A 24984-nucleotide genomic window follows, 5' to 3' on the forward strand; every position below is an offset into this window, starting at 1 on the left:
CAATGGAGATTAATCACAAATTCAGCTCCACATGCCCACACGTGTATTTAAATCCAGTGTATGTGCAGTTGGTCTTCGGTGGAGGGGAAATTGTGCTGGCGTTTTCCTAAAGTTTGTTCGGGAGTTGGTGCAGAGAGATAGAAAAAAGCTAACGTGTAATGATGAAACAGATGGCACAGTGCTACACTCACATCTAAATGTGGCTATGTGATGAAGGATGACAGACGTATAATGAGAAACATAACACCACACTGACATGACTGAATTTCAGCTTAAATTATTTCAATGTGAGAAAAAAAAAAAGAGGGGATGGAGGAGGAGAGAGAGGTGTTGGGTGGCAAAGAGGGAAAAAAAAAAGTGATGACATGTTCTGGGGCTCAGCGGTTACAAGCCGGGGCGGCCGGTAACGTGTGCTAACAAGTCCTAAAAAATCTGCTCCATTGTTCGGTTGGATTGATCATTTCCTGTCCAAAGCCCTGACTTCCTGCCTGCTGCTTCCTGTTTGGGGAGACAACCTTGAGCCGAGCTTCCTGTGACTCCAGAGGATGCCTGTGGATCGGGCAGCTGCTGGATGTATTACAGAGCAGCCACAATGACCTACATAACACGCAACTATCCGCAATTAATGAACCAATTAATGACCTGTCGTCTCTCAGCCTACAACACCTCATGTGTTATTATCGGCTTTATGTGTGTCACACCAAGAAAAACACAGTTGCAGTGGTGAAACTTTCCGTTACATTAAAAACTTTATTCTTTATCAGCTCGGTCTTAAACAAATAAACTGCTTTCTCTGCCAACTTCACTTTCTGAAGCACAAACTCAAGCGCAAAGTTTTTCACGATCAGCAAAACAGAAGAAATTTACATAAATAAGTTAAAACAGGACATTTTAGTAAAACAGTAAAGCCCTTACGTCCTGGTAGACAGAGCAGTAAAACAAGAAACAAACCTCGTTCTCAATTTCACCAATTTACACCATGAATAAATTCTATTGTACTCAGGAGAGTTATTAAAGCTGCCTAGATGCCTAAAGGGATACGTTAACTTATGATCCTTGTCTTTGATTTTTTACATAAGGTTCTAATCTACCCTGTAGCCATTCCTTCCAAAATACCTATATAGTCCAGGGTTAACGCTGGAGGTGAGAACATTTATTGTTTTTCCGTTGCATCGCGATGCACACGTGGACGACTCTCCATCGATGCATCGGTTCATGTTTTTCGCTACGTTCACTTTTTAGCGATGTCTCGTCGCTGCATAGATATAACCACAGCTGCTTTAGGACCTGAACAGAACTGACGTTTACTCAGTGTTGTTGATTCACTTCAGAGTTTATGAGACACGTATTTAAACACATGTGCACCGTGGACACACAACATGAGACGCGCGCAGCCAGGACATTAAGGTTAAAGTGACTGGAACGATCCAGATTCATGATCAGAAACCATCAGTTAAAAACAGGATGCAGACAGGAGAGAAGTACTTCCTGCAGATTATCACACGTTGCTAACGTCTTCAAGTTTTTACAATCAGCTCTAAATAGTTGCTTTAATGTCAAATGTTACATTTTGTCACCAGTAAACTGCACATCTATCTTCCACAAGCGCCCATCACAAGACTTTTTATGATCTTTAAAAGAAATATTTATATGCCTGTCACAACTGATTATTTTTGATATTATGCAAATATTGAAAAAAGAGGTGTCAAGTTATTGTTTGATTGCTGTAGACAAAAAAATACAACACATGTTATTTACAGCATCTATGTTTTTTCCCCATTCTGACTTCAAAGCACATGAACACACTGAAGCTGGAGCGACTTCACAGCTCAATGAAACGGGACCTTTGGGGGAGTCAGTGAATGCACAGTAACTTACACTTGACAGCTTCTCTGCATTTAAAAACTCACACTGTAAAAGGTGAAGGTGAAGCAGATGAAACGGTGGATTTTGACAAGTGTTGCTCATCACACTTTTTTATTTATGCCACAGACACTTACATTAGGTCGGCTGTGGTAATTCATGTTCCTGATCGTATTAATATAACATAATAATAGTGTACTTTTACAATTGAAATTTAAGTAATGAAATTTTGTTTGTACCTAAGTCATAGACCATAAATCATAGACCATAAATACACAACCACAAGTATTTCCTGTATCTGTTGCCTACATCCATTTTTTCTCACCAGCCAGTATCTGAGTCTGTCAGCCACTGGGGACTGAAATGTCCCCAGAAGAAACTGCAGAGTGAGCACTTTTCACTATTCATGCTGCTCTACCGGGGTAAAATCATCAGTTGTCCTGTCCGCTCGGTGAAGGTGTCTGTAGCGGCTACAGACAGAGAAGGTGTCTGTAGCCGCTGCAGAACCCCAGACCCAGTGTGAGACTGACAGATTGACATAATACAATATAGTCTCTGGCTTTTCTTTGATACCTAGTGTTAGCAAAATAATGTTGACGCAGGTTTCTGATTTGTTGTTACCGCTCATTAGCTCGGGACTATACTGTAAATATTCAGTCAACTCTACCAAAAAGCAAGAACATACTCCTCAGGAGCGGGGGTAGGGTAGTGGAGGCAGCTGCAACAGCAAACAGTATTGGCATGACTATATCAGCAGGGTAATAATAATAATAGGGTGTATAATAATAGTAGTGGTGGTGGTGGTCATGAGACATCCCGTTTCTGCATCTTTAAATACAGCACACTGCCCCCACTGATCACAGCAGCAGTCATGTGTATTTGAGGGTGTGATATGAAGGGACCTGAAAATACCTTGATATCTGCAGAGATGCTGATCTCCGGAGGTGTGAGGGTCATGGAAGGACACTGCTGAGGGCCCTCACCCATGCTGATCCAAGTGCGCGCCAGCAGCCCTTGAGCACACTCCTTCTGGATGGTACATCTGGACAGAGAGTAACAGAGGGAAAGTTTAAGAGTCATGTTCTGGGTATATTTATCAGATCATATCAAAGCTATCTGGGACAAGGTTAGATTACAGCACAAAAACACGTTTGGTAGGATTTTCTTAACAATCTCTGCAATGTTGAAGTATCTTGTCTGTATGTGGACCGCATGCATCAAGAACTGTTGGTCTTATTCATATGGTACTTGGCATGTGTATTGTTAGGGTCCCAAGGAAATGTAGTATCGATATGCTATCAATCTTGAAATGAACAGGCGACAAGTGCTCTGGTGGTGGCCGCGACATCATGACAACAGTTTATTCACAACCATGACAGAGACAACCGATTCTCCAGTTCGAGGTTCTGAAAACTTTGTCAAGCTTCACCAAGCTTTGAATAAACAGGTGACGAGCTCTCTGGGTTTGGAGTGTAGCAGCAAGTCTTGATTACTGCATGTCACTTTTACAGTTCCAGAAAGCTGCCATCAGCACGGCCACGGCACTGGTATACTGACTGTCATGATAAGACAACAGAGGTTAATGACCATTTGCACATTTCCTAGTTTAACATGCAAAGAAAACTTGGCTAAGGCTCAAAAGTTGGCATCCATCGGTATGACTTACTATATCTTAAGTCCTTGTAATAGCTGAAGCTGGCAATCAAGACCCAATCGGGCACCGGACTTCCATGCTGGTATGGGAACCCTGAGTTTGAAGGTCAACCTTTTATCCTTCGTGAGGAGAGCGGGCACGTTCGTGTTTTCGTTTCATTTTAGGACTTGACAAATTCTCACCGTTGGGTTTCATGGTCTGCTTCTCACAGATTTATGAGGTACTCTGGTCTCCTAATGTCACACTCAGACCTCGGCTGTCAGTTTGTCTGGCTCAGCACAAGAGACTACTTGACTCTAGGTCACACGCATTGCTATGGCAACCCATCCCGCGGGCGCTAGGATCAAGGCTGTTACTAAGAGTTGAATAAAACAAACCTTCTTTTAGGTGTGTGGACCTATTGTGTCTCCGTGAATGCGTATTTGTATGTGTCGACATGCATAAACCATACAGTGTGTGTTTGTGTCTGTGACTTTCTGTGAGTATAATGAATATGTAGGACAGCAGAATAGTAAAAGGTCATTCCACGAGCAAGGTGGCTTCACATTCTGACGTCTGCTTCACTGACGAACCTCGCCGGCTGTTGGCACAGACCTCTGGTCCTCTGCCGCGCACACTGGAAGGACAAAGTGACCTCAGAGGGAGGACAAAACCAAAGAGGCCTCACTAACCAGCAGCCCAACATGCCACATAATGAGTTTGGCACATCCCACTTCCCCTTCACACTGTCACAGTTGTTCTAAAATACAGCATGTGTCTGTCGGCCTGCGTGTGTTAGTGTTTGTGTCCGAAGTGAGTGAACGTCCAGATTCTCTGTCCCGCCGGCACAGAAGGACTGAGAGGGGCCGTGGGGTCAGCTGCTGAGCTAAAAATAGAACTGAGAGGCTGCGCTGCAGGCCACAAAAAAAATCCCCTCGACGCAAAAACAAACTCATAAACTCTGAGCACATTCTCAGCAAACTCAACGGTCACACAACAGTGGGTCCAAGGATAAACAGTCTAATGCGCCGAAATTATGCTGTTCGTGAAGGTATTGATTTGATTTTCATCCTGAGAGATGTTTAGAGTGTAGCTGGGTGTTTCATGGAATTGTTTTGATGCTGCTGTCAGTATGATGCATGGGTTTCAGTGCAGTTTCCAAAATGATCCTGTTTTGTTTTTTTTAAACCGACGGAAAAGTCACAACTTTTAGATGGATTGGCACCAAAGTTTATAAAGACTTTCACGGTCCACAGAGGACAAACACTTTTCATTTTCGTAAACTCTCACAGAACATTAATGTCATATCGCCTTGTCCAACTTTTTGTTGATGACCCATGTGCCATGCCACTTTGTGCTGTGCAGCTAATGTTAGCATGCTAATGGCAACTCAACCATGATGAACAGAAAGCTCCAAAGTAACTAGCAAGTCAGTAAAGTCAAGTTATAGCAAAGGAAATCAAAATATCTGACTCCCCACAGAGTTTAACGTGCCAATTCTTTTTGGTTTAATGTTAATCTGTTAACACAATCTCGCTTTCAAACAGAGGTGTGAAAAAAACAAATCCGCCCTGAGGTAGTAACCTTATAGCAAAGTCCTGTATACCTGAACACGTGGTGGTGAACTTTGTAAAAGTAAAATCATTTTAAATCAACAAAATCAAAAGATGAATTGCCACAAATCAAACCAAAGCAAACATCTTACAAAGCATTTGATGCTCATGTTCATCTCCAATAAACCAGCTCTATCTTTGAGATCAAACATATGTATGTGTTTGCAGATACATCTGCATTTCATTTGGAAATCGTGGAGTAAAAACACAACCTCCTCCCTGGCTCCAAGGTGTCTTCTTTGTTTTCCATGTTGAAGAATATATTTAGATTATCCAGTAAACTCAAGATTTTATCTTTAATCGCTGAAAACCTAACAAATGCAAGTTGGTATAAACTGAAGCAGGCATCCAGGAATCTTCCTCTGACGTCGGCAAAAGAAAAAGACATGCAGTCTCAGATGAACATCTACAGCAAACAACTGGCCCGTAAATGCACCAAGTGTATTTGTTCTTAATGTGCCACATTATGATCAAGCACAGCAGTGGACTCATACATTCACTTAATTTCTTTTTACACAAATACACTCTTCACCTGCGGCTCAGTGGCACAATGACTTTAAAAGCTTTTTCAGCCGCTCCTTGAACTAAACAGAGTTAATATATGCAGATAAAATATGACCCGAGAAAACTCATCACCTCCTGAGTGTCTGTACGTCAGATAAGGTGCGAAGCCGGCAAGACTGTTAACACCAGGAGAACATATGAGCTCCGAACCACACGTGCAAACACACACACACACACACACACACACACAGACTACACAGACACACACAAAGTCACTGTGAGAAAAGCACACGCGGCTAGGCATGATAATTTGTGAATAGCAAAAGCTGCACATGATGCATAATTTGATTCAAATAAAGATAAAATAAAGTGCTTTCTTGTGACATGTGCCAGATTAAACCAGCTCCGGCACGAAGAGTGATCAAGGACTCAGTTTATCTCTGGCAGAGGGAAGTAGCTCTCTCTTTTTTCAGACAACAATGCAGACTCCACAAAGCGACCAGACATGTTTTCATGTCTCACTCTAAATGCAGACATGCTGAGAAACGTCAGAGCCATGCATAAAATCGAGCAGACACCCACAGAGACAGTAGGGGCTTCACAGATTTGCAGATAGTTCTCTAGTGGTCCTTTTCCCCTCCCTCTACTCGGTTGTATCATGCAGAGGGGTGAGGGAGGAGACCATCCACCCCCACACATCGACCTCCTTGATCCCCCCCTGGGCTCTGAGGCCACAGCGCCAGCCCAGCGGCCGACATGACTGGCCAAACAGTGCATCAAACACACAAATACACACCCATGACATCAGCTCCCTGGCCTTCAGGAGCCAGATAACGCCGCACACACTCTGACTTACACACTTTGACATTTCCTTGTCAAAAGAGCCAGTGTGCACTCGCCCTCCCACTGCCATCATCACAATCAACGCTCCTTTGTAGAGGGATAGAGAGGAGCACAAGGGCACTAGGGGAAGAGCATTCGAGGAGCAGGGAGGCAGCGAGGGAGTTTGAGAAAAGGGACAACTAAATTCAGAAAGCTACTGGGATATACAAGTGCAAGGCAGGGGAGAGAAGAAGGAGCCAAAGACAGAGAGGGAATCACGAGGGTACAGAAAACGCAGTGAAGCGAGAGAGGGGGTAAAGAAACGACAGGAAGATAAATAAGGAGAAGAGACAGGGAGTTGACAGTGACACAGTCTGACCAAACACACTCACACTAACACACACACACACACACACACACGGAGACACACAAACACACAACTCTCATCAGTTCCACTCTTCCAGCTCTGAATGGCCGCTGGCAGTGCCAGAGCCTCCAGAGCTGCAGCACAACTCATCACAAAATTCACTATCTTGTCTGATCTGCTTTAATCACCAAGCAACCGACCATCTCTCTCTCTCTCTCTCTCTCTCTCTCACACACACACACACACATACATAAACACACACATGCGCACGCAGACAAAACAACACACAAACAAACAGCTCATCACCACACATATTCTCCCTGAAAGCCAGCGAACCCGGAGCGGCAGAGCCAGTCCTGACAGAGCCACATTAATCACAGCACGCTCTCTCGCCTGCTCGCTGTAACACTTCAGCCAAGTCACTACTGGCCGGGCGCTCCCAGCCTGTCACTCCCGCCCCAAACTACCAAAGAACCGAGAGACTGCTCCAAAACAATGATGTGAGTCCCCCAGTCTGAGGCCTAATGAAAAGCAAATCAGTTCAGCTCGGTCCAGGGGCAGCCTTCCAAACCCCAAAATACACCCTGATGCTGCCAAGACTCATTCAGCCAGGCAACAAATTTTGAAATCGAGAATGAAGATGATGAAAACCAGCAAAGGAGCCTCTGTGGTTTCACCGATTCAAACACTTAAAAGCATCAAAACGACAAGCTCGAATCCTGTTATTCTGCCATCGGTCTGATCTTTTACTGCCACACAACGAGCAATAACTTAAGTCAATCATTCATGTATAAACGGCCCCAGCCGCTCAAACCCAGGCAATAAAGGCAGCAAACATGTTCGCATTATCTCTGCAGATTACGTCAAAAAGCATATGGCATGTGTGTGATGCACAAACGTATGATCGTTTGATTGAATTACGTTTTACTGGCAGCAGAAGAGAGGAGGAGAGGGACAGAGAACACGTCCGAGGAAGACGGCTAATTGGATATATGGAGATAGGGAGACAAAAACGGTGTGTGTGTGTGTGTGTGTGTGTGTGTCTGTGTGTGCTTTGTGTGTGTTTATACCTGTTCTCCAAAGTACACCAACCACAGTGGGCGTCGCTTGCTCCCAAACAGCCGCTGCAGCTCTTCCACTGGTCACAATCAGCCACTTTCACCCTCAGCATCTGCTCACCACGGCACACAGACAGAATGCAAACAGTTTAAAACTCAACATCACATCAAACCACGAGCTCAGAGCGAGTGCCTAAAGAGCCGACCTGAACATTCATCAAGTTTTTACATTCTTTCTTTTAGAACTGGTTGCAGCTTCTCAAATACACAGACCTTGAATCGTAAGTCATTGTAAATTGAGTATTTGAGGTTTTGGACTGTACATTTTTTTTAAACAAGGAAATAAAAGATGTCATCCTCAGATCTGGGAAAAACATAATCATCCTTTTCTGACATTAGTTCTGATCCTACACACGTCTGAGAATCACACATTTATCGTTTATAACCAATAACAGTATAACACGCTCTAATGCAGTTGTAAGCCTGTACCATAACATTTTAAGTATTTGTAAATGTAGTATATTTGTCAAAAAGGGTGACCTCTCCTTATATGATATTTCACACTGTCAGTCATTATCTGTATATACACCAGCCTCCACTCTACAAATAAACACACATATATATATATACAATACTTTAAAGTGTGTTTTAAACCAGTTGGGCCTCTTAAGTATTTATAACCTGCTAAAAATAGGTGATGTTAGTGGTGGGGGCGTAACAATATATTATTTAACACATACAGTTTCAGTCCTGGCTGATTTGGTGACACACTTGGTATCTGCAAGTGCACTTTAATACTACGTGTCCCAGAAATCTGTAGGCAGCTCCTGGTGTATATGAAACTTCCGGTTCGTTCACAATTCTCCCTCACGCTCCCCGCCTTGGGTAATCAGCTGATTCTTGGATGTTTTTGGTCGTCCAATCAGAATTTGCCATGATCTTAAGCCACCAATCGTGTGGTTGATGTCAAAGCTTAGATCTGTTCTCATGCCGTTAAGTTTATTTAATTTTTAAAGCCGGAGTTTCTCCTGATGGAACTGTTTATGGTGCAGCCAACGAACTCAAATTGTACGTAAACATAGGCAAGCGGATTGAACTGATAAAGAAATTTAACTAAGAGAAAATTATAACATATAAAGGCGTCTGCTGAAAGAAGTTTATCACAAACGGGATCAAAAATGTGTTTTGATTCAATGCATATGTTGCAGATAATAACTTTACTGTTAAGGGTTATGTATAATAGCAGTGTGTGTTGCAACACGGCACACAATGGATCCTGGTGTTTGCCACGTCAGTGTCTGAAAAGAGCTTCATCTTATCAGTGAGCACAACAGACCATCAGTTCTCGGCTTCACTACAGTCAACCGACAATCAGGTGCAGCCACATCCTGTCAGGAGCATGACTGCTATAGACACGCTGGTTGAGAACAGCAGCACTGAAGGCCTGTGTTCAGCTAAATGGAGGAGGAATGTGAAATGAGGTGTGATCGCTCCTTTAGGCCGACATGAATAAATCAAAGGTGGGTAGAACCAGCAGCACGAAACTGGAGCCTGGTCTTCATTCACATTCTTACGTGGTGAGAGGTCATGAGATATAGAAAGTTCCTGTCGTTTGGGTCGAAGGTCATGATGTGATGGACGGCTTCGCCGGCCGGCAGCTTCAGCGTCCACTGATTGGCCAAGGTCATGTTCGCCAGGAGGGTCAGCTGTGGAACACAGACATCAGAGCAGAGGACAGAGGTTGGAGTTGCAGAATTGGAAGCAGATGCAAAACAAATACGTTCTAAGGGGAAAATCTGTACAAGGAAAAGTCGACTGAGCGGCGGCTTGCTTCACACTCGCACAGAATTTGCCAATTATTGAGACTTGCTCAATGTAGCACAGTCGTGTTTTGTGCGTTCGGTCACAGCAGATTCACGGGGCAGATGTCTCGCTTAGCAACACGTCATCAGATCAGATATTCAGTTCACCTCCTCCACCTTGGTTCGGCGGGGGATTCACGCCAGCAACTGTCACATCATCATCACTCCTCGAAGGTTTGAGACGACTGCTGTGAACAACTGATGTGTTATGAGATAAATATAATCTCTCACACCGGAGCTCCTCTGAACCTGACTGAGACACACGAGACGGGACCAAAACTCATTACCTCCACCAGTTTTTTGTTTTTGAGCAAGGTTACACAAAAAAGTTCAACGGATTTCCATGAAACTTGGTGGAAGGATGCATTGTGTGTCAGGGGAGAACCCATTCAACTTTGGTGGTGATCGGGATAAGGAGTTACATTTTTCACCATGTTCACCATTTTCCCAGGGATAATTCATGGTTCTTAATGAAGAATAGATCCGTCAGATTTAGTGTATTATTTGAGTGCATTATAAACTTTAAATTCAAAGTATTTTTTGGTCCTTTGTTCAAGCGATGGGCCTTATCTAGTCCCCCCCCCCCAAGCAGTGATTTATCTACACACCGGCCTTCCAACAGCTCAAGAGAATAAAATGGGTGGCATGTTGTCACGAATGCACAAACACACACACACAAAGCTGCATAGAAAAACAAACAGTACTGAGTGAGACTTCCTGTCACGCAGACAGTGAAAGCTCTTATTTCTGCGAATTGTCGGGTCAGAGACATCCTGCAGGAACTGGCAAACTGACCAGCATCCAGCGACAAGCACAGGCTGTGTGACTCCTCCATCCGCTGAACACACAAACACACTGTCACACAAACACACAAACACACACACACACAGAGGACAAAACTATCACCACCCACTGAGACGTGCTAGTTACTGTTAAACCAGAGCAGACATAAGCTTAGTAAACCATTGGCTTGTGTTGAGAGGCATTATCTCAGCTTCCAAATAGAGCTGTCCTTTTTGTCTAACACCACCCAACCGTCCACACACACACACACACACACACACACACACACACACATACACACAAACACACACTTCTCCTCCCTTGGAGATAGCAAGCAGCTGTGCTATGTCTTCACCCCTCACCCCGGCGACTGCAAACACATGAGCAGGGAGTCACAGTGAGGAGTGAGTAAACAGCAGCCCACACACCTGGACGGGAGCTGAATGGCAGCAGGAGAAGAGGAGAGAAGTGGGGCAGGGTCGGCCACCAGGTCAACCAATGAAGCACCTGCTGCACTGGCAGGTCACTCTGACTTCATTCCCTGTCTATCTGTCTGCAGATGAAAGCCCCTATTCAACCGAGGAGTGCTCAGCTGCTGTGCGCTCATTCTCCACGCGCGCCTGTGTGTGTGTGTGAGTGAGTGATTGTGTGTGTACCTGTGTGTTAAGGAGAGAGAATAAAGACAGATGGAGGTGGGGCGGGGGGGAGAGAACAAGAGAGATAAAGAGATGAAGTGTGTTTGTTTGCGATACGAATTAAAGGGTCTTTTCTCTTATATATTTGAGGCTTAGGAAAGACGAGCAGACAGGGAGGCGATGAACCGAGGAGCCGCGGGGGGGGGGGGGGGGGGACTGTCTGAGGGAGTCAAATTGGACAAGAGCGAGCGAGATAAAGGCGGACGCTGCGAGAGGCAGAAAATGGAAGTCAGCTGTAATGGGGAGGGGGAGACTTCATTAAAAAATGCATGTAATTACAAATTACTTCACTGAGGGCCCTCTGAAAGACAGTGAAAGAGGCCTAACTTAATCTCGACCACTGTTCCCCCGTGTTTAGCCTGAGCCAAAGTCACAGTCAGAATCACATTACACACACTAACAGCACCATTAACCTCTGTAACAGCTCTATCCTCGGGGCATGCACACCCACAGACACACACACACACACACACACACACAACCACACACACACACAGATACATACATAAACTCACAAACAAAGAAAGGCACATAAAGTTAAAAAGCCCAGTTCGTGTTGTTGCCCAAGGTCACAGAAATACCCTGCTGCCTATATAACAAGGCTGCAACACATGCGGAGTGAACACACATATAGCCCATAATCACAGGGTCTGCATTCATCTGCGTAAACACGTGAAATCACTGAGCCACTTGCACTGGCCCACAGACTGAGTCACGCACCTAGGAACACAGTGAGACCTGCAATCAGGGGAACAGACGCACACAAGCACACTGCGGCTCACAACATCCCGACCCGTGTTGTGCGATGGGTATAAACCATTTTAAACAATTATTGTAGCACTCAGCTGGGGCAAATGCAGGACCTTCATCAGGGAGAAGGAAAAACAATGAGCTCTTTGAGCAGCACGAAGCAAAACACCCTGTAGCAGAATGGTTTTAATATCGTTAAAGGGACCGGGCAACACAATAGGGCCAGAAAGCTGTCGGAGTTTATGTTGTTCCCGCAGACAGCTGAGAAGAAGCTTGTGGCGCTCGCAGGCAGGCCGCTGCCTACCAAGCCCAGTCGGGGGTGACAAGGAATGTGGCTGAGAAAGAAAATTAAGGAATGCTGTTAATTAGACCGGGAAGGTTTTCACAAGACGGACCGACTGCAGATGTTTGAGGTCGCAGACCAACACAAGGACCGGCTCATACGGATCTCGTTAAACAGCTTCCTGGTGATTCCTCAAACAATAACCAAACCCGAGGAACGTTGGACCGCATGATTATAGATGGCTCACTGATGGGTCATGGATGAGCGGAGCCGGGGGGGCTGGGTGATGACGGTGCTGAGAGCCAATCAGAGGAAAGCAGACGTTCCCCCTTGTTCTGCCGCGGCTCTGAGTGTTTCATCGCACACCTGAGTTTGGTTTATTGAAAGTCTCAGCCGCCACATCAGAGCGGCACAACGTCGTTACTGTTATAGCTTTTTCCACGCTGCAGGGCCCGATCACATTAACAATATTAACTCTGTTCTGCATTGACCCATTATGTGTGTGTGTGTGTGTGTGCGTGTGTGTAGACATGTGTCTCACCTTACGAAGTCGTCCATTACCGGTTCCCAGGAAAACCACCGTGTGGTCGTGTACATTGTCCACCGAGACTGAGCTCAGGCCCGGGTATTCATACAGGGGAATGGACCTCAGGGGCCTCCGTAGGGCGAGTGGGTGCTGCAGGTGGGCCGCGCCGCAGTCCAGCTGCTCTGGCTGCAACTGTAACGTGACCAGAAAGAGAGAGAGAAAGAGAGAGAGAGAGAGAGATCAGTCCTCTTCAGCTTTCATAGAGAAGCACGCCATGAAGATTAGAAAACAGGCGAGAACAAAGCACAAAAAGAGCGCTGTGCGATGAAAGTGAAGTGGAAAACAGGAACTGATAGCAGCTATCACAACGGTGCCGCACATTCTTCTAAATCACTTTTTAGACATCTCAGTGAATACTTGAAAAGGGCTTACAAGGGTCTTCAACACTCATAAGACTCTGCTTTTGTCAAATCCTCGGCAGGCAATGATAAAACATTAGTGGCACGCTTGGATGAGCACATGGATCTATAGGGAATTCTCTGAATATTTTAGAGCACACAGAGGCAGGCGGGGGGGGAAAAAGAAGAAGAATTAAGCGCAGTGGATATTTGTAGAGTCGTTTCCCACGGGCCCTTCCGCTCGCGGCCTCGTCTCTCTTATCATAAATTGTGTCTGGCTGTCCCTCCGTGCTCGCCCCCCCGGATTGTGGAGCACAAAAAACATCAAATATCAGTGGTCACGGCGAGAAAAATGCTGAACCAAAGAAAGACTAACTCGTTCTGTTGAGGGGTAAGTAGGCTGTTTTGCAGTGAGAACAGGAGAAATCTACTCTAAACCACTTTGAACTGAGCATTTGTCTGCGGTAGGAAGGCCTGTGGGCCAACTGAGATAGTATTCAGTAAGCAGGTCACGGGAGGAGCGGCCCCCGGGGCCACAGACAACAAGTGCCAGCCAGGAGGGCGACTTTGTGACCTGACGGCACAGTGGCACAGGACAGGCGCCTCTGACCTCAGCTCTGTCAGTCCCAGCCAGCACAATGAAAAGAGGGAATTTCACTGCATTCCTATGAAACTGGGGCAAGCAACCAAGAGTTTATGTTTTCACCCCCCGACCGTTTGTTTATTGGTTGGTATGTTTGTTGGTGAGCAAGATTACTGAAAAAACCACGGCACAGATTTTTTCCGAAAAAACAGGAAGTAACCCATAAAGTTTTGGTGTGGATCCAGATCCGGGGGCAGATCGAGGACTTTTTTTTCACTTTCTGAAACGTTGTGAGATAGGAAGTTTGTTTTTTAACATTTTCACTAGGAATAATTCATTGATTTAAAAAAAGCAGACACATTAAGGGAACTGATACCCATGAGTGTGTGAAATTTGGTGCAGCTTGATTGAATTTAATGGGACCGTTGGGCCTTGGCGGAGGTATGCGCTCCACTGAGGGCCACCCTTGCCTTCATTATCCACCTCCGACCAGGGAAAACCGAGGGGACAAATACAGTGGAGAGTGCTAAATTTCAGGAGGGATGTTTTGTGCCACAGTGGTGCAGTGGTCACCTCACAGCGAGAAGGTTGGAATCCCATGTCTGCGTGGGTTCCCCCAGGGCAGCCTCCCTCAGTCATGCAGATTTGGGGTTATTTTAATTGGAGACGCTAAATTGAGACTTGTAATTGTGAATGGATGCTTGTTTCAGTGTGTTGGCCCTGTGATACACTGGTGACCTGTCCAGGATGCACCCCCGCCTCTAGCCCTGTGTCAGCAGGGATTGGATCCAGCCCCCCCCACCCCCCGTGGCTCTTAACCCTCTTTGGCTGTTTTAAAATGCTTTTGATTTCAGGATCATTATATTGAAGCCAAAAACAAACAAGACCCATCATGCGATTCGATCACACGCAGCACGACTGCACACTCCAGAGGGTTAAAGGGTAAGTGGTACGGGTAATGGATGGAGGTTTTGTTGTGTTTGCGAGTGGAAATCATGTAAAACACAAGACAATATAAGTTGCTATGTATTATCCACTATGATAAATCTGAGGCTGAATTGTAGTTTGCAGCACAGACTCAATAGAAAAAAAAAAGAAAGAAAAGATGTCTGAGGTTTAACTGAGAAAAAAAACATTGTAAACTATTGACCCCTTCCTTCCCTTCATATTTGATACGAGGGGGAGCTGCTGGATGTGAGAGGAGTCTCACCCTTCCCACAACCTCTGATGTGGCTCCGGAGCATCCATTCCAACGATCATGACCTCTACTCGTGACATAAGAGATCCCCTCTCCAACTCATGAGCCTCGGGGGCTGCAGGGAGGACAACTGCTCGCCAGCACAAATGGAAAGTGTCGAGCGGACGCATGAGTGTGGTTTGCTTCTTTCATACAGCCTGAACAGCTGGAGAGAGCCACAGGTTTAATAAATCAGAGCCCGAAGCAGGTTTATTGGCTGAATAACCACTGTGACTCTGGTTTGTTGAAGCAGAGCTCATAAAAAGGGTGACAAATAAACAAATCTCTTCATTTTTTTTTTTTAATCTCCAGGCTTTCAGTGTTGGTGTATTTATATTGAACCCGCAGGTAACACGAAATCAAAGCACATAATAAAGCTATAGGGTGAAGATTCTGATGGTCTATTGTTCCCTTGTTGTAATATGTTCTGCTCCATCAAGATACTGATGATTGTTAATGGAAAACTTCAGTCAAGTGGAACTATCTCAATTTATTAATTTATTCCTATTTTACTGTTAAATTGAAGCTGATAACACTCAATAACACAAAATCTTGAACTTCATATTTAATGTATCTATATGTTGATAATAATGAAACACATCTGTGGTCCTTAAACTAACTTAATATTTAGTAGTTCTGTATTTGGACTTAAGTAAAATAGATCTATGCTCCTTATAGGAAATACATATCTAATATTTCTCAAAGTTATGATCTACGCTCTTTATCCAAACTTTTCATTTAATATTTCTAGATGTTGACTTATAAAATAGATCAATGTTCCTTATAATTATTTAATATTTCTGTATGTTGACTATAAAAGATCTGTCCTCCTTGTACAAACTTCAAACGATGACGAATATAAAACAGATTTATGGTCCTTGTACAAACTTCATACGTGGAGGAATATAAAACAGATTTATGGTTCTTACCAACAGGTTTCCCTTCTGGATACAGGCTGCCCCGGAGCCCTGGATGACGCTGTCCAGCACTTGAACATCGCTGCTGGGAGAGTTGGAGCAGTTCCTTCGGCCCATTCGGATCTCCTCCTCGATGTCTGCCACCTTGAAGGCGCACAGAGCAGACTTTCGGTCGGTCTGTCTGGAAAACACTCCGAACAGGTAGGGCTCTGCGTCCTGCGCGTCCTCGGCGTGGATCTCCGCGGGGTACACGGAGAGCAGCCGGTTGTAAATGTTCCCGTTATATCCACACTGCAGCGGCATCTGGATGTAGGACTCGGTCAGCTTCTTGCTCTCCGGCCCGGAGGACTTTCGGGAGTTGTCGGTGTCCAGGCATATTCTGGCGAGGATGCTGTTGGGCTGGCTCTCCTTGTGGCCCAGCTTCGCGTCGTTATTGAAGGCGATGTAGGAGTAAGACTTCTGGATGAAGGCGTGCACGAAGTTCAGCTTGTTTTTGGTTTTAACCTCCTGCTTGATCTTGAACACGTTGTCCTCCGAGGGGTTAATGTCATAGGTGAAAAGTCTGGATAGGTCCTTGATGTTCAGGGAGCGGATGGCGATCTCCGGGGTGTTTTCAAAGCGCAGGTCCTCCTTGCTGTGGTTCTTGGGGAAAAACTGGGTACCAGCCCCGGTGTACGTGGCCCCGACCAGCAACCGGGTGTTTCCCCCGTGGCTCTTGAAGATGAGCCCCACCGTGGATGCGTTGGGGTGATTGGCGGCGATGTTGAGCATGCTGGGGAAAACGGTCTTCTCGCCCTGGGGTGGGAACTCTACCGCTATCTCGGAAATATTCTCCATTTTCCTGAGCTCACAGAAGCCCTGGTACACGGACCCACACACCACCACCACCCCCTGCTCTCGGTCCAGCTTCAGCAGCTTGTTGAAGTTGTCGGTGAGGGATTTGGGATGCTCACACGGAGCCTGGGGGAGCTGTGGCGCATGGCACAACAGGTTGTCCTCCACCGGTCCGGTCCTCTTCTCCACCTCGACGCTCAGGCTGCCGTTCAGCTGGTAGACGCTGTTGACGGTGGCCAGGTAGACCCTCCTGGACACCGGGTCCACCACGAAGTTATTGGTGTGGTTTGGAGTCGGGAACGCCTGTTGGATGTGCAGCGCGCTGGCTCTCCGGTGCGTCTCCAGCGCCAGGACGCCGAGGAGCAGAACAGCTATCTCTATCGAAGGAGGCATTTTTCCTTCTGACCGGCTTCCGCGTGTTCTGTGCCGAGGGGTGCATTGAGCAAAGACAAAAATGTGTGTTTGTTCCTACTGCGACAATCCGAGAGGAAAGGCTGTTTCCTGCTCAACGCCTAAGCCCAGAATGACGCGATAAGCGAGTCGTGCTTCCTTTTTCAGGCTGCCTCCTCTGTCTGTCCCCCTCTGCCCACTGTGCAGCTCAGCAGCCTCTCTCCCGAGGCGCACTGAGCCACAATGCTGAGCCACTGACATCTTTATGATCTTTGAACAATAGAATAACGAAGGAAAATATAGTTTAAGACGATTTGCACGTATATTTACGCACAATGTTATTCCTCCACAGATGTGACTTAGACTTAAAGAAATCGTTTTTTAGTAGTTTATGCTTTATTATGAATTGATTTTAAAACATTTATCGTTTTTCTAAGTATATAAACTCCACTTTACTACAGATGTCATGGGTTTACTAAGACGAACTGGGAACAGGCGCACCAACTTTGGGGAGTGGCATCTCCTCCTCTATTGTGCCAGCTGTTATCAAAGAGATCTGTTGTGATCATTAGACACAACTCAATACGGTTTTACTCCAGATTTTCCCTAAATGTAGCTTTTCTAGTTTCTTTTTTAAATCTGCTGTCATCAAACCACAACAGTCATATGGACCATGTACCTTCATTACCCTTAATTTACGCATGAACGTGATGCAGCTATAACGTGAACTCGTGGTTCCATGTGAGGTCGTAATGACCGCACTCTTTCCTTTCAAGACGGTGTCGGTTGATGCCTCTCCGCCCCTGCGTGGTTCAGCTCATCTCGGGGTTAATGGTTGGTCATGGTCCCACCTCCTGCGCTCCCCAGTCCCCCGGCTCGCTCAGATTAGTTCTGCAGATCCGGAGGGTTCCGTCTTTTGGGCACACACGGCTCGGTAAGCAGCGTGAAAGTGCAACCAGATGGGCACATCAGCACAACTTTCCGGTTTTTGACATTCACATTCATCTCTCCAACACACACACACACACACACACACACACACACACACACACACACACACACACACACACACACACACACACACGCACACACACACACAAGCCTTTCTCGCGAGCTGCACCTCATAAATATTCAAGCGCAACACATGCGCCCCCCCACTCAAAAATTCACGAATATGGCGAGCGTTTTTTTCCTTTTTGTCTTTGGTTGGAGTGTGCGCGCATATGCTCGCAACTCTGAATAGAAATTAGGAAAAAGACCACGAACGTGTCAGACACTGAATTAATCAGTTTGCCAGCGATCCTCTGAATACATGCACTAATTAAAGTTGATGCTAAATCGTGCGCAATCGCCTGTGCCTATTTACTGTGCGCTCCTCTGGGGACTCGCTCACTCTCTCTTCTCCCACCCAGTCACTTGCAGCTTTCACTACGAGGCAGATAAGTGCGCGCCGTCTTTACCTTGGCGCACAGCCATGCGCATCGAATATGGCAGCGCAGAAAAGGAGGAAAGTGCACTGATAAAGTGCAACATAATGACCCCTCAACTGCACCGCACAATGACAAACTCAATGGTGGGTGCGTGCGTGAGCCTCAGCCGTGCGGTGCCGTGAGGAGGGGGCGCGTGCATGAGGTCCTGCAGGGATAAGGCCCAGTGTGGGTCAGAGCTGTCAGCATCAGATATCACCGGGGAGGTGTGACTGCGCGCTGCGGTTTGGTGCTGCTCAATCAAACACGACAGTCAACGGAATTAAGCTGTGGGTTTGTAGGTTTGTGTGTGTGTATGTGTAAGTGGGGTGGAAATGCTCTCTACTGTGTTTATAATGAAAAGAATGTCCCAGGTGACCCGCTCTGACTTTTGGAGTTACAGGCTGCGGTTAGAGGGGCCTTCCAGCCAACCTGTTTCCTTCCTGATAAGAAGTGACACCTCCTTGTGTTCCGACCCCCAGCTTCCTCACGACAGACCACTCACTCAAACAAAACACAGCTTTTCAACCACTGGGGGAAAACACATCAAGTGAATACAAGACAAAGAATGTAAATTGTACATGTACACAAACTTATATCTTAGTAAAACACTTATTGACATAATAAATTCCCCTTAACCTTACCTTAACCATCCAAACTAAAAGACTAACCCTTACCTAATTCTAACCCTTAAACCAAGTCTTAACCCTCAAACAGCCGATTGAATAAGTGAAGACCGGTCAAAATGTTCCCAGGGTCTATTCTTAAAATGGTCCTCACATAGCTATAAGCACAGGAAAACACACAGTCATGTCTCCATTGCTTCAGAGGACATTACATTGATTTTCTGGAGACTTACTCTATAGTTACTACTTGACCCTAACCTTAACAGAACCATAAAACATGTCTTCACCTCATTATTTAAATGATTAATACCCACACACACACACAGGGAGACAGAGAGACAGGGCAATAAAGAGGGCATCAATTAAACTTTTGAATAAAAACTTAAAGCTCATGAGTTAGTCAGGAATGCACTTTTATTTATTCCACACTTAGAAAAGGACATCAGAAGGCACTAGAGTGGTTTAGCACACAACCCTACATCATAAAAGATACTTCAAGGTCAAGCCAAGGTCAAGTCACTCTCAACTTTGTCTACTGCTCCCCACGACGGCAGAAATCAAGACAGAGAACAAATCCACATCCTGCCGTTTTAATTGCATGAGAGGAATTAGGTTTGAACGACATTTTGAGATGTTCCTCTGAATGGGTTCAAGCTTTAGACAAGGACGACAGTGATCCTGACCCGAGTCAACTTTTCTTATCCCACTGATGACGCCTCAATCAAAGGTTTCTCTGGCCTCAGTCTGACCTATGTGTTATCTAGCAGTGTGCTAAAGTGCAGCTGTACAGTTCAAATGATCACGCTAATCTGTTAGGAAAGCAATGAAATGCAGGTGGGAATATTAAATGTGCCGGGTCATCTCGTCGTGTCCTTGAGTCGTCGAGGAAGAGAGGGAGTGGACGCTGAGCCGAGGAGACTGTACTCAAGGGGAGCAAAGGTGCAAACACACGACCGAGGATCTGGAGTCAAGTTCATCTTCAGATTGTGAATCCTGAAAACAATACATTCTGGATATCCAGGCGAGACATTCGTGGCAGATCTGACTAAAAGCTAAACCTGCTGAGCCACCTCAGCTTTTTCCGACCTCCGGGTGCGCAGGCATCCCTGGGGTAACTAGGGTTTGGCACTGGGTGGTTACACCATAACAAGGTGTGCACGTAGAAAAAGAAGGATGGCTACAGAGATAAAATGCAGGGAGAGTGTTAAAAAGCACAGTATCACAAACAGGCAGTGTGCATTGGACTGGCGTGGCAGTGGAGATGACTTGCACTGTGGATATGAAGCAGCAGCAGCAGCATTCCTGATCCAGCTGAGATGGAGCTGGAAAAGCACCAGTAGTCTCTCTTCCCTAACCTGATCACATTAAATATGGCCGGAGGGTGAGGAAATTACTCCGGCAAATGAATTTTACTGAGACAATGACCTTTTTTCCCCCATTGCTTTTAAAAGCAAAAATGGTTCCTTCGTAGTTTTTCATAATGAAAACATGCCGCATTGTACACATGTTGCAATTATGGCAGATGCTTGACAATAACCAGATGTTCTCTCTGTGTTTGTGCTGTCTCTAGTGTGAGCAGCCCATCGTAGCTCTTCACTCCATTTTGTCTTTATGAGTCATTATCATATCCCCCATTCAACACAGTTTTTCCTGTTATACTTGAGAAAAGGAAACGATTAAAAGCATGTCATCTTTGTCATTAGAAATGTGAGGAAGCTCAAAACAGTCTTTAGTCATCATGACACCCAAACGCCTGGTTCAGTCAATTTCATCACAGCAAGAAAGGAGCAGCTCCCTGGAAGGTTTTCAGCCATGGTTCAAATCGACCGGTCACAGCGAGGAGAGCGTTCTCTTCCTCATCTCAACCACATCATCACATTTGCATGTCTACAATTGAAAAGGGTCTTTTGGAGCAAATCGCCAGCCCCGTGTTTCCTGACTAAACTCCCCTTCATGTAGAGTGACAGGAGTGTAATGCTACATGGTACTGAATAAAATAACATAGAAAATAAAAAATAATATTATTAGAAATAATAACATTATAATTGATTAAAACGCTAAAGATAAAAACAGTACGTTGCTGTATTCTCTGAGAGATACAACACAGCAGTTCATCTCAAAATGTAAACAGTCTTTTCCTTCCTAAGGTAAAATCACAAGTGTTCCCAACAGTTCTCTGTTTCCTCCACTTTGTCTTGATTTCCAGGGCGTGTCTGAAAGTGCTCAGCCGAATTTCCAGTGCCCGGCCACAGCTACCCCGACGGCAGTCACGTTCTGCAAACATCCTGCATGACTGTGGTTACAGTTACATCTCCAAAGCAACATGTGCTGGTGTTGGTCTGGTCATCCCGGTGGCTGCAGAGCGCGGTGCGTGTACCCGGAGAGAGCGTCCCAGTTCCTCCACAAGAAGGCCAGCAGGAGGATGAGGAGGAGGGTGGAGAGGGACCGCGAGCGTGTCTTCATCAGGGGGACCACACAGTTGGCCACAGTTGAGACAAAGACCAGAAGGACGGCCATAAGGGCCAGCAGCACATTGATAAGCTTTCCCAGGAGGGTCCTGGCCGTGGCATTTTCCAGCCCCTCCAACTGGACGACCTGCTGCTGCTGCTGCTGAAGCTCCATCTTCGAGATCCTGGTCTGACAGGCCTCCAACGCCTCCTGCAGAGGACACACAGGAAGAGAGAGTGTCACCAAAGTCCCAATCTCTACACACATTAACAAAACCAACAACACATTAGACACCCAGTGTTATCTTTACTGTGCAGGACTGCTTAGATTGAATGTGTTTTTATTATTCATTCTCCTGAAGTTCAACTCCACCGCAAACTATAAGTGTCATTAAAAAACATATACTTAAATTGATATCTCTCTGATAGGGTCAATTAAAAACTATCATCCTCATAAAGTCAAAATGTATGGCTCAATTGAACTTTACAGGTTAACATAATAAAGATAATGAAGTGACCACAGAGTATATTTCATAGAACACTATCACCCCCTGCTGTCAGGGAAAGGAACTGTAGCAAGGGGGCAACTTGAGCTGGAAATGCATTTCACACTTGTCTGCAAAAAAAAAAACACACACACACAAACCCGAGCCCTCATAAACATCATGAAGGACGGGAGTAATACGAGTCATGTGGAAGGAAATGCTTTTGTTTTGAACAAACAGACGTGCCAATGGAAAGACTGGATTCTGTCTCCCCTTCCTGTTTCAAGTGTCAATATAAACAGATGAGATAATGCATGCAAGTGTTGTGGGTTGTGTGACCAGCTCAAAGTTTCAGCTTGAGTCTAAAACTGACACTGACTGTCTCGTCTGAGGAGAATTAAGATTATTAAAGACATGCAGGGATACTGAAAATAATAAGGATATTTACTGAAAACTTCAACCAGCAAATGAAATGATCCAAACTCTCTCATTGCAAAATGTTTTTTTGTTACTTTTCTTATCACAGTAACTCAGTGTTACCTTGACGAGGATTATTAACAACCCTACAAAGATACAAATCCCACTTTGAAAAACATCTACGATAAAAAAAAACAATAGATAAATATCGGTCAAAATTATTTTTTAATCTGAGTGGTTCATTTATGCTTTTTCCTGCATTTACCAATATTATAACTTGTTTATCCTTTAATTTAATGCAAACAAGTGAGTGCATTCAGCAGTTTATTGTGTTTGTACAAAATGTAAAAAGACAATAACATTAACAGAAGGGCCTGTTTGACTAAAGGCCCAAATTCAGTTAGTGCATTATTAAATACATCTGAAATGTCATGTGCCTTGTCGTTTGTACTTGACCTTCAACATGAACACATCTCATTCCGCAAATACTTTACCAGATAAAATACTCTTTAAAACATGCAGCTAATCATGTGTCCATTTACATTTTATAGTACAAATACGATTTGACACATTTAAATAGATGTGCTTGTTGACCTGATGCACAAACCTGGATGTCTCTGGCTCTCTCATACGACTGGTAGGCGATCTTCTCCTCCATGCTGGCCAGCTCCTGTTTGAGGTTCAGGATCTCATTCTGGTGAAGTTCTGTCAGGTCGTTCAGCTGCTCCTCCAGACGTTCACACCTGAACACACAGACACAAGGACCCAAAGGCACGTGAGAGTCGGTGGGATAATTAGCCTCAACAAAGAGCCACATGCAGGAATTAGCAGAAAACAGACCCTGAAGGCATCTGACCACATGGCACCTGACCTTACTGATGACTCGCTCTGACAAGATTAGGACGTGCTTACTCATCTGCTGATCCAACCGGCCAATCAGAGACTCTGCATTACGAGACTGACCAATGGGCAGTGCCCAGGCAGGAGGAGATAGATCTATACTGCTGTTTAATCTGGCAGGCGCATACAATTGGACGGACAACACAGGACCAGAATAGACAGACGGCTGCCCCAGTGTATGTTAGACTGAATTACTTTAGTTACATTGTAACTAAACACACGGGTATTATGAGGATCTGTATACTTGAATACAACATACATTTAATGTGGGGTGGTGGGATCTGATTTATTCAAATTTCTTTAGTTTTCAAATGAAATACTTCAGTTTCTCTTTGAAGGCGTCAAATTGATCAGTCTTTTTATACACTAAACTAACGTATTATATTATTTGATTATTTCAGTAGGTTCATCACACGCTGCAAAGAACCGCTTACTTTTAATATTATCTTGTGAAAACAATTTTCTTGGGTGTGTCTAATAAATCAGAAAATAGTAAAAAGTCCATGGTCATGCCTTTAAATTAATTTCTTTATATAATTTCTGATCGGTTCTTTGATTCAGCTCAGAATTTATTCAAAAAAAATATTTTCAGTCCTGGTTGAGTCACATGTAAGGCACCTCTCAGTTAGGTTCGGGATGAATTAAGTCCCAGAGGGGCTATACAGCAACGTGATAGGTTGATAAATGATGATTCCCTGTGGGTGGGCTGAAAACAGCTCCTGAGTGGTCACCACTATTTTGGTCTGAGAGGACAAAAGCAGAATCCTCTGGACTCAGATGGACATTTTAGGAAGAAAATGTTCTTTCATTATAACTTCCTGTCTTATCATTGCTGACCCTCTTAATCCTTGTGCCCTCTGCTCAGAACATTCTGTAGGAATGTGAACGTGTTTGTTTTAAGGCCATCTGCCCAGAGAAGCCTCACACAGAGTCTTTATGCAGAGCTGGGACGAGGGCTGAAATAACAGTGAAGATCCTCAGACTTAGGACACTGGTGAACTGTGCAGGTTGTGAGAAGCTCACAGTGTAAATGTAAAACTGCCGTCTCACAACGACAAGGCTAAAATTCTCTTAAATGCCCGTGAAGAGGCGATAAACATTTAAACACTCTACACATGAATGCTTGAGTGACGTAGAGCAGCTGAGTTAGTCACTAAAACAATCCTGTTTATGAAGGATACACATATAATATTAATGTCAATGTAACCTTGGCACATATGTGTTGAGAGTGAAAATAAAGGCAGCACTTCACGTGAGCTCTACATGTTTCTGCCGATGAGGTCCAGGTCCAAGGTTTAGTTTTTATCCACTGTGAGCTGTCTTTGATAAAAGAGCTGTCAGAGCACAGGCGGGGGGGCGGGGCGGGGGGGGGGCAGTTCTGCCTGAGATGATACCTCAGATAACACAGTGATAGGAATGATCAGTGCTCAAAGGGTTTTCTAAATATAGAAGTCCTTCCTGGTTACACACTGTTGGACATTTAGGGGATTTCATGTGTTGACTGGTAATGCTCGAGAAATATGTG

The 24984-nt window shown here is 45.0% G+C and overlaps 2 protein-coding genes across 5 annotated transcripts in view; both read right to left on the reverse strand.

The window, feature by feature from the left end:
• plxnd1 (plexin D1) overlaps positions 1–18495 on the reverse strand; it is a 63513-nt gene extending 45018 nt beyond the window's left edge. Inside the window, exons 1-5 of the mRNA XM_053424057.1 lie at positions 15907–18495; positions 12775–12951; positions 9435–9566; positions 7873–7973; positions 2776–2905 (exon numbers count right to left, since the gene is read on the reverse strand). Coding sequence (XP_053280032.1) covers positions 2776–2905; positions 7873–7973; positions 9435–9566; positions 12775–12951; positions 15907–17121 — 1755 coding nt within the window. The 5' untranslated portion in view covers positions 17122–18495. The remainder of the gene's footprint in view (positions 1–2775; positions 2906–7872; positions 7974–9434; positions 9567–12774; positions 12952–15906) is intronic.
• A 1111-nt stretch (positions 18496–19606) lies between these two features.
• Positions 19607–24984, reverse strand: part of tmcc1a (transmembrane and coiled-coil domain family 1a) — a 42489-nt gene continuing 37111 nt past the window's right edge. For all 4 annotated transcript variants that reach the window (XM_053424059.1, XM_053424058.1, XM_053424061.1 and 1 more), the window contains 2 exons: positions 23167–23302; positions 19607–21868 (listed from right to left, as the gene is read on the reverse strand). In XM_053424059.1, the coding sequence (XP_053280034.1) occupies positions 21554–21868; positions 23167–23302 (451 nt within the window). In that variant the 3' untranslated portion in view covers positions 19607–21553. The remainder of the gene's footprint in view (positions 21869–23166; positions 23303–24984) is intronic.

This window comes from Pleuronectes platessa, chromosome 6 (assembly GCF_947347685.1).
Source record: "Pleuronectes platessa chromosome 6, fPlePla1.1, whole genome shotgun sequence".
In the NCBI taxonomy this organism is placed as follows: Eukaryota; Metazoa; Chordata; class Actinopteri; order Pleuronectiformes; family Pleuronectidae; genus Pleuronectes; species Pleuronectes platessa.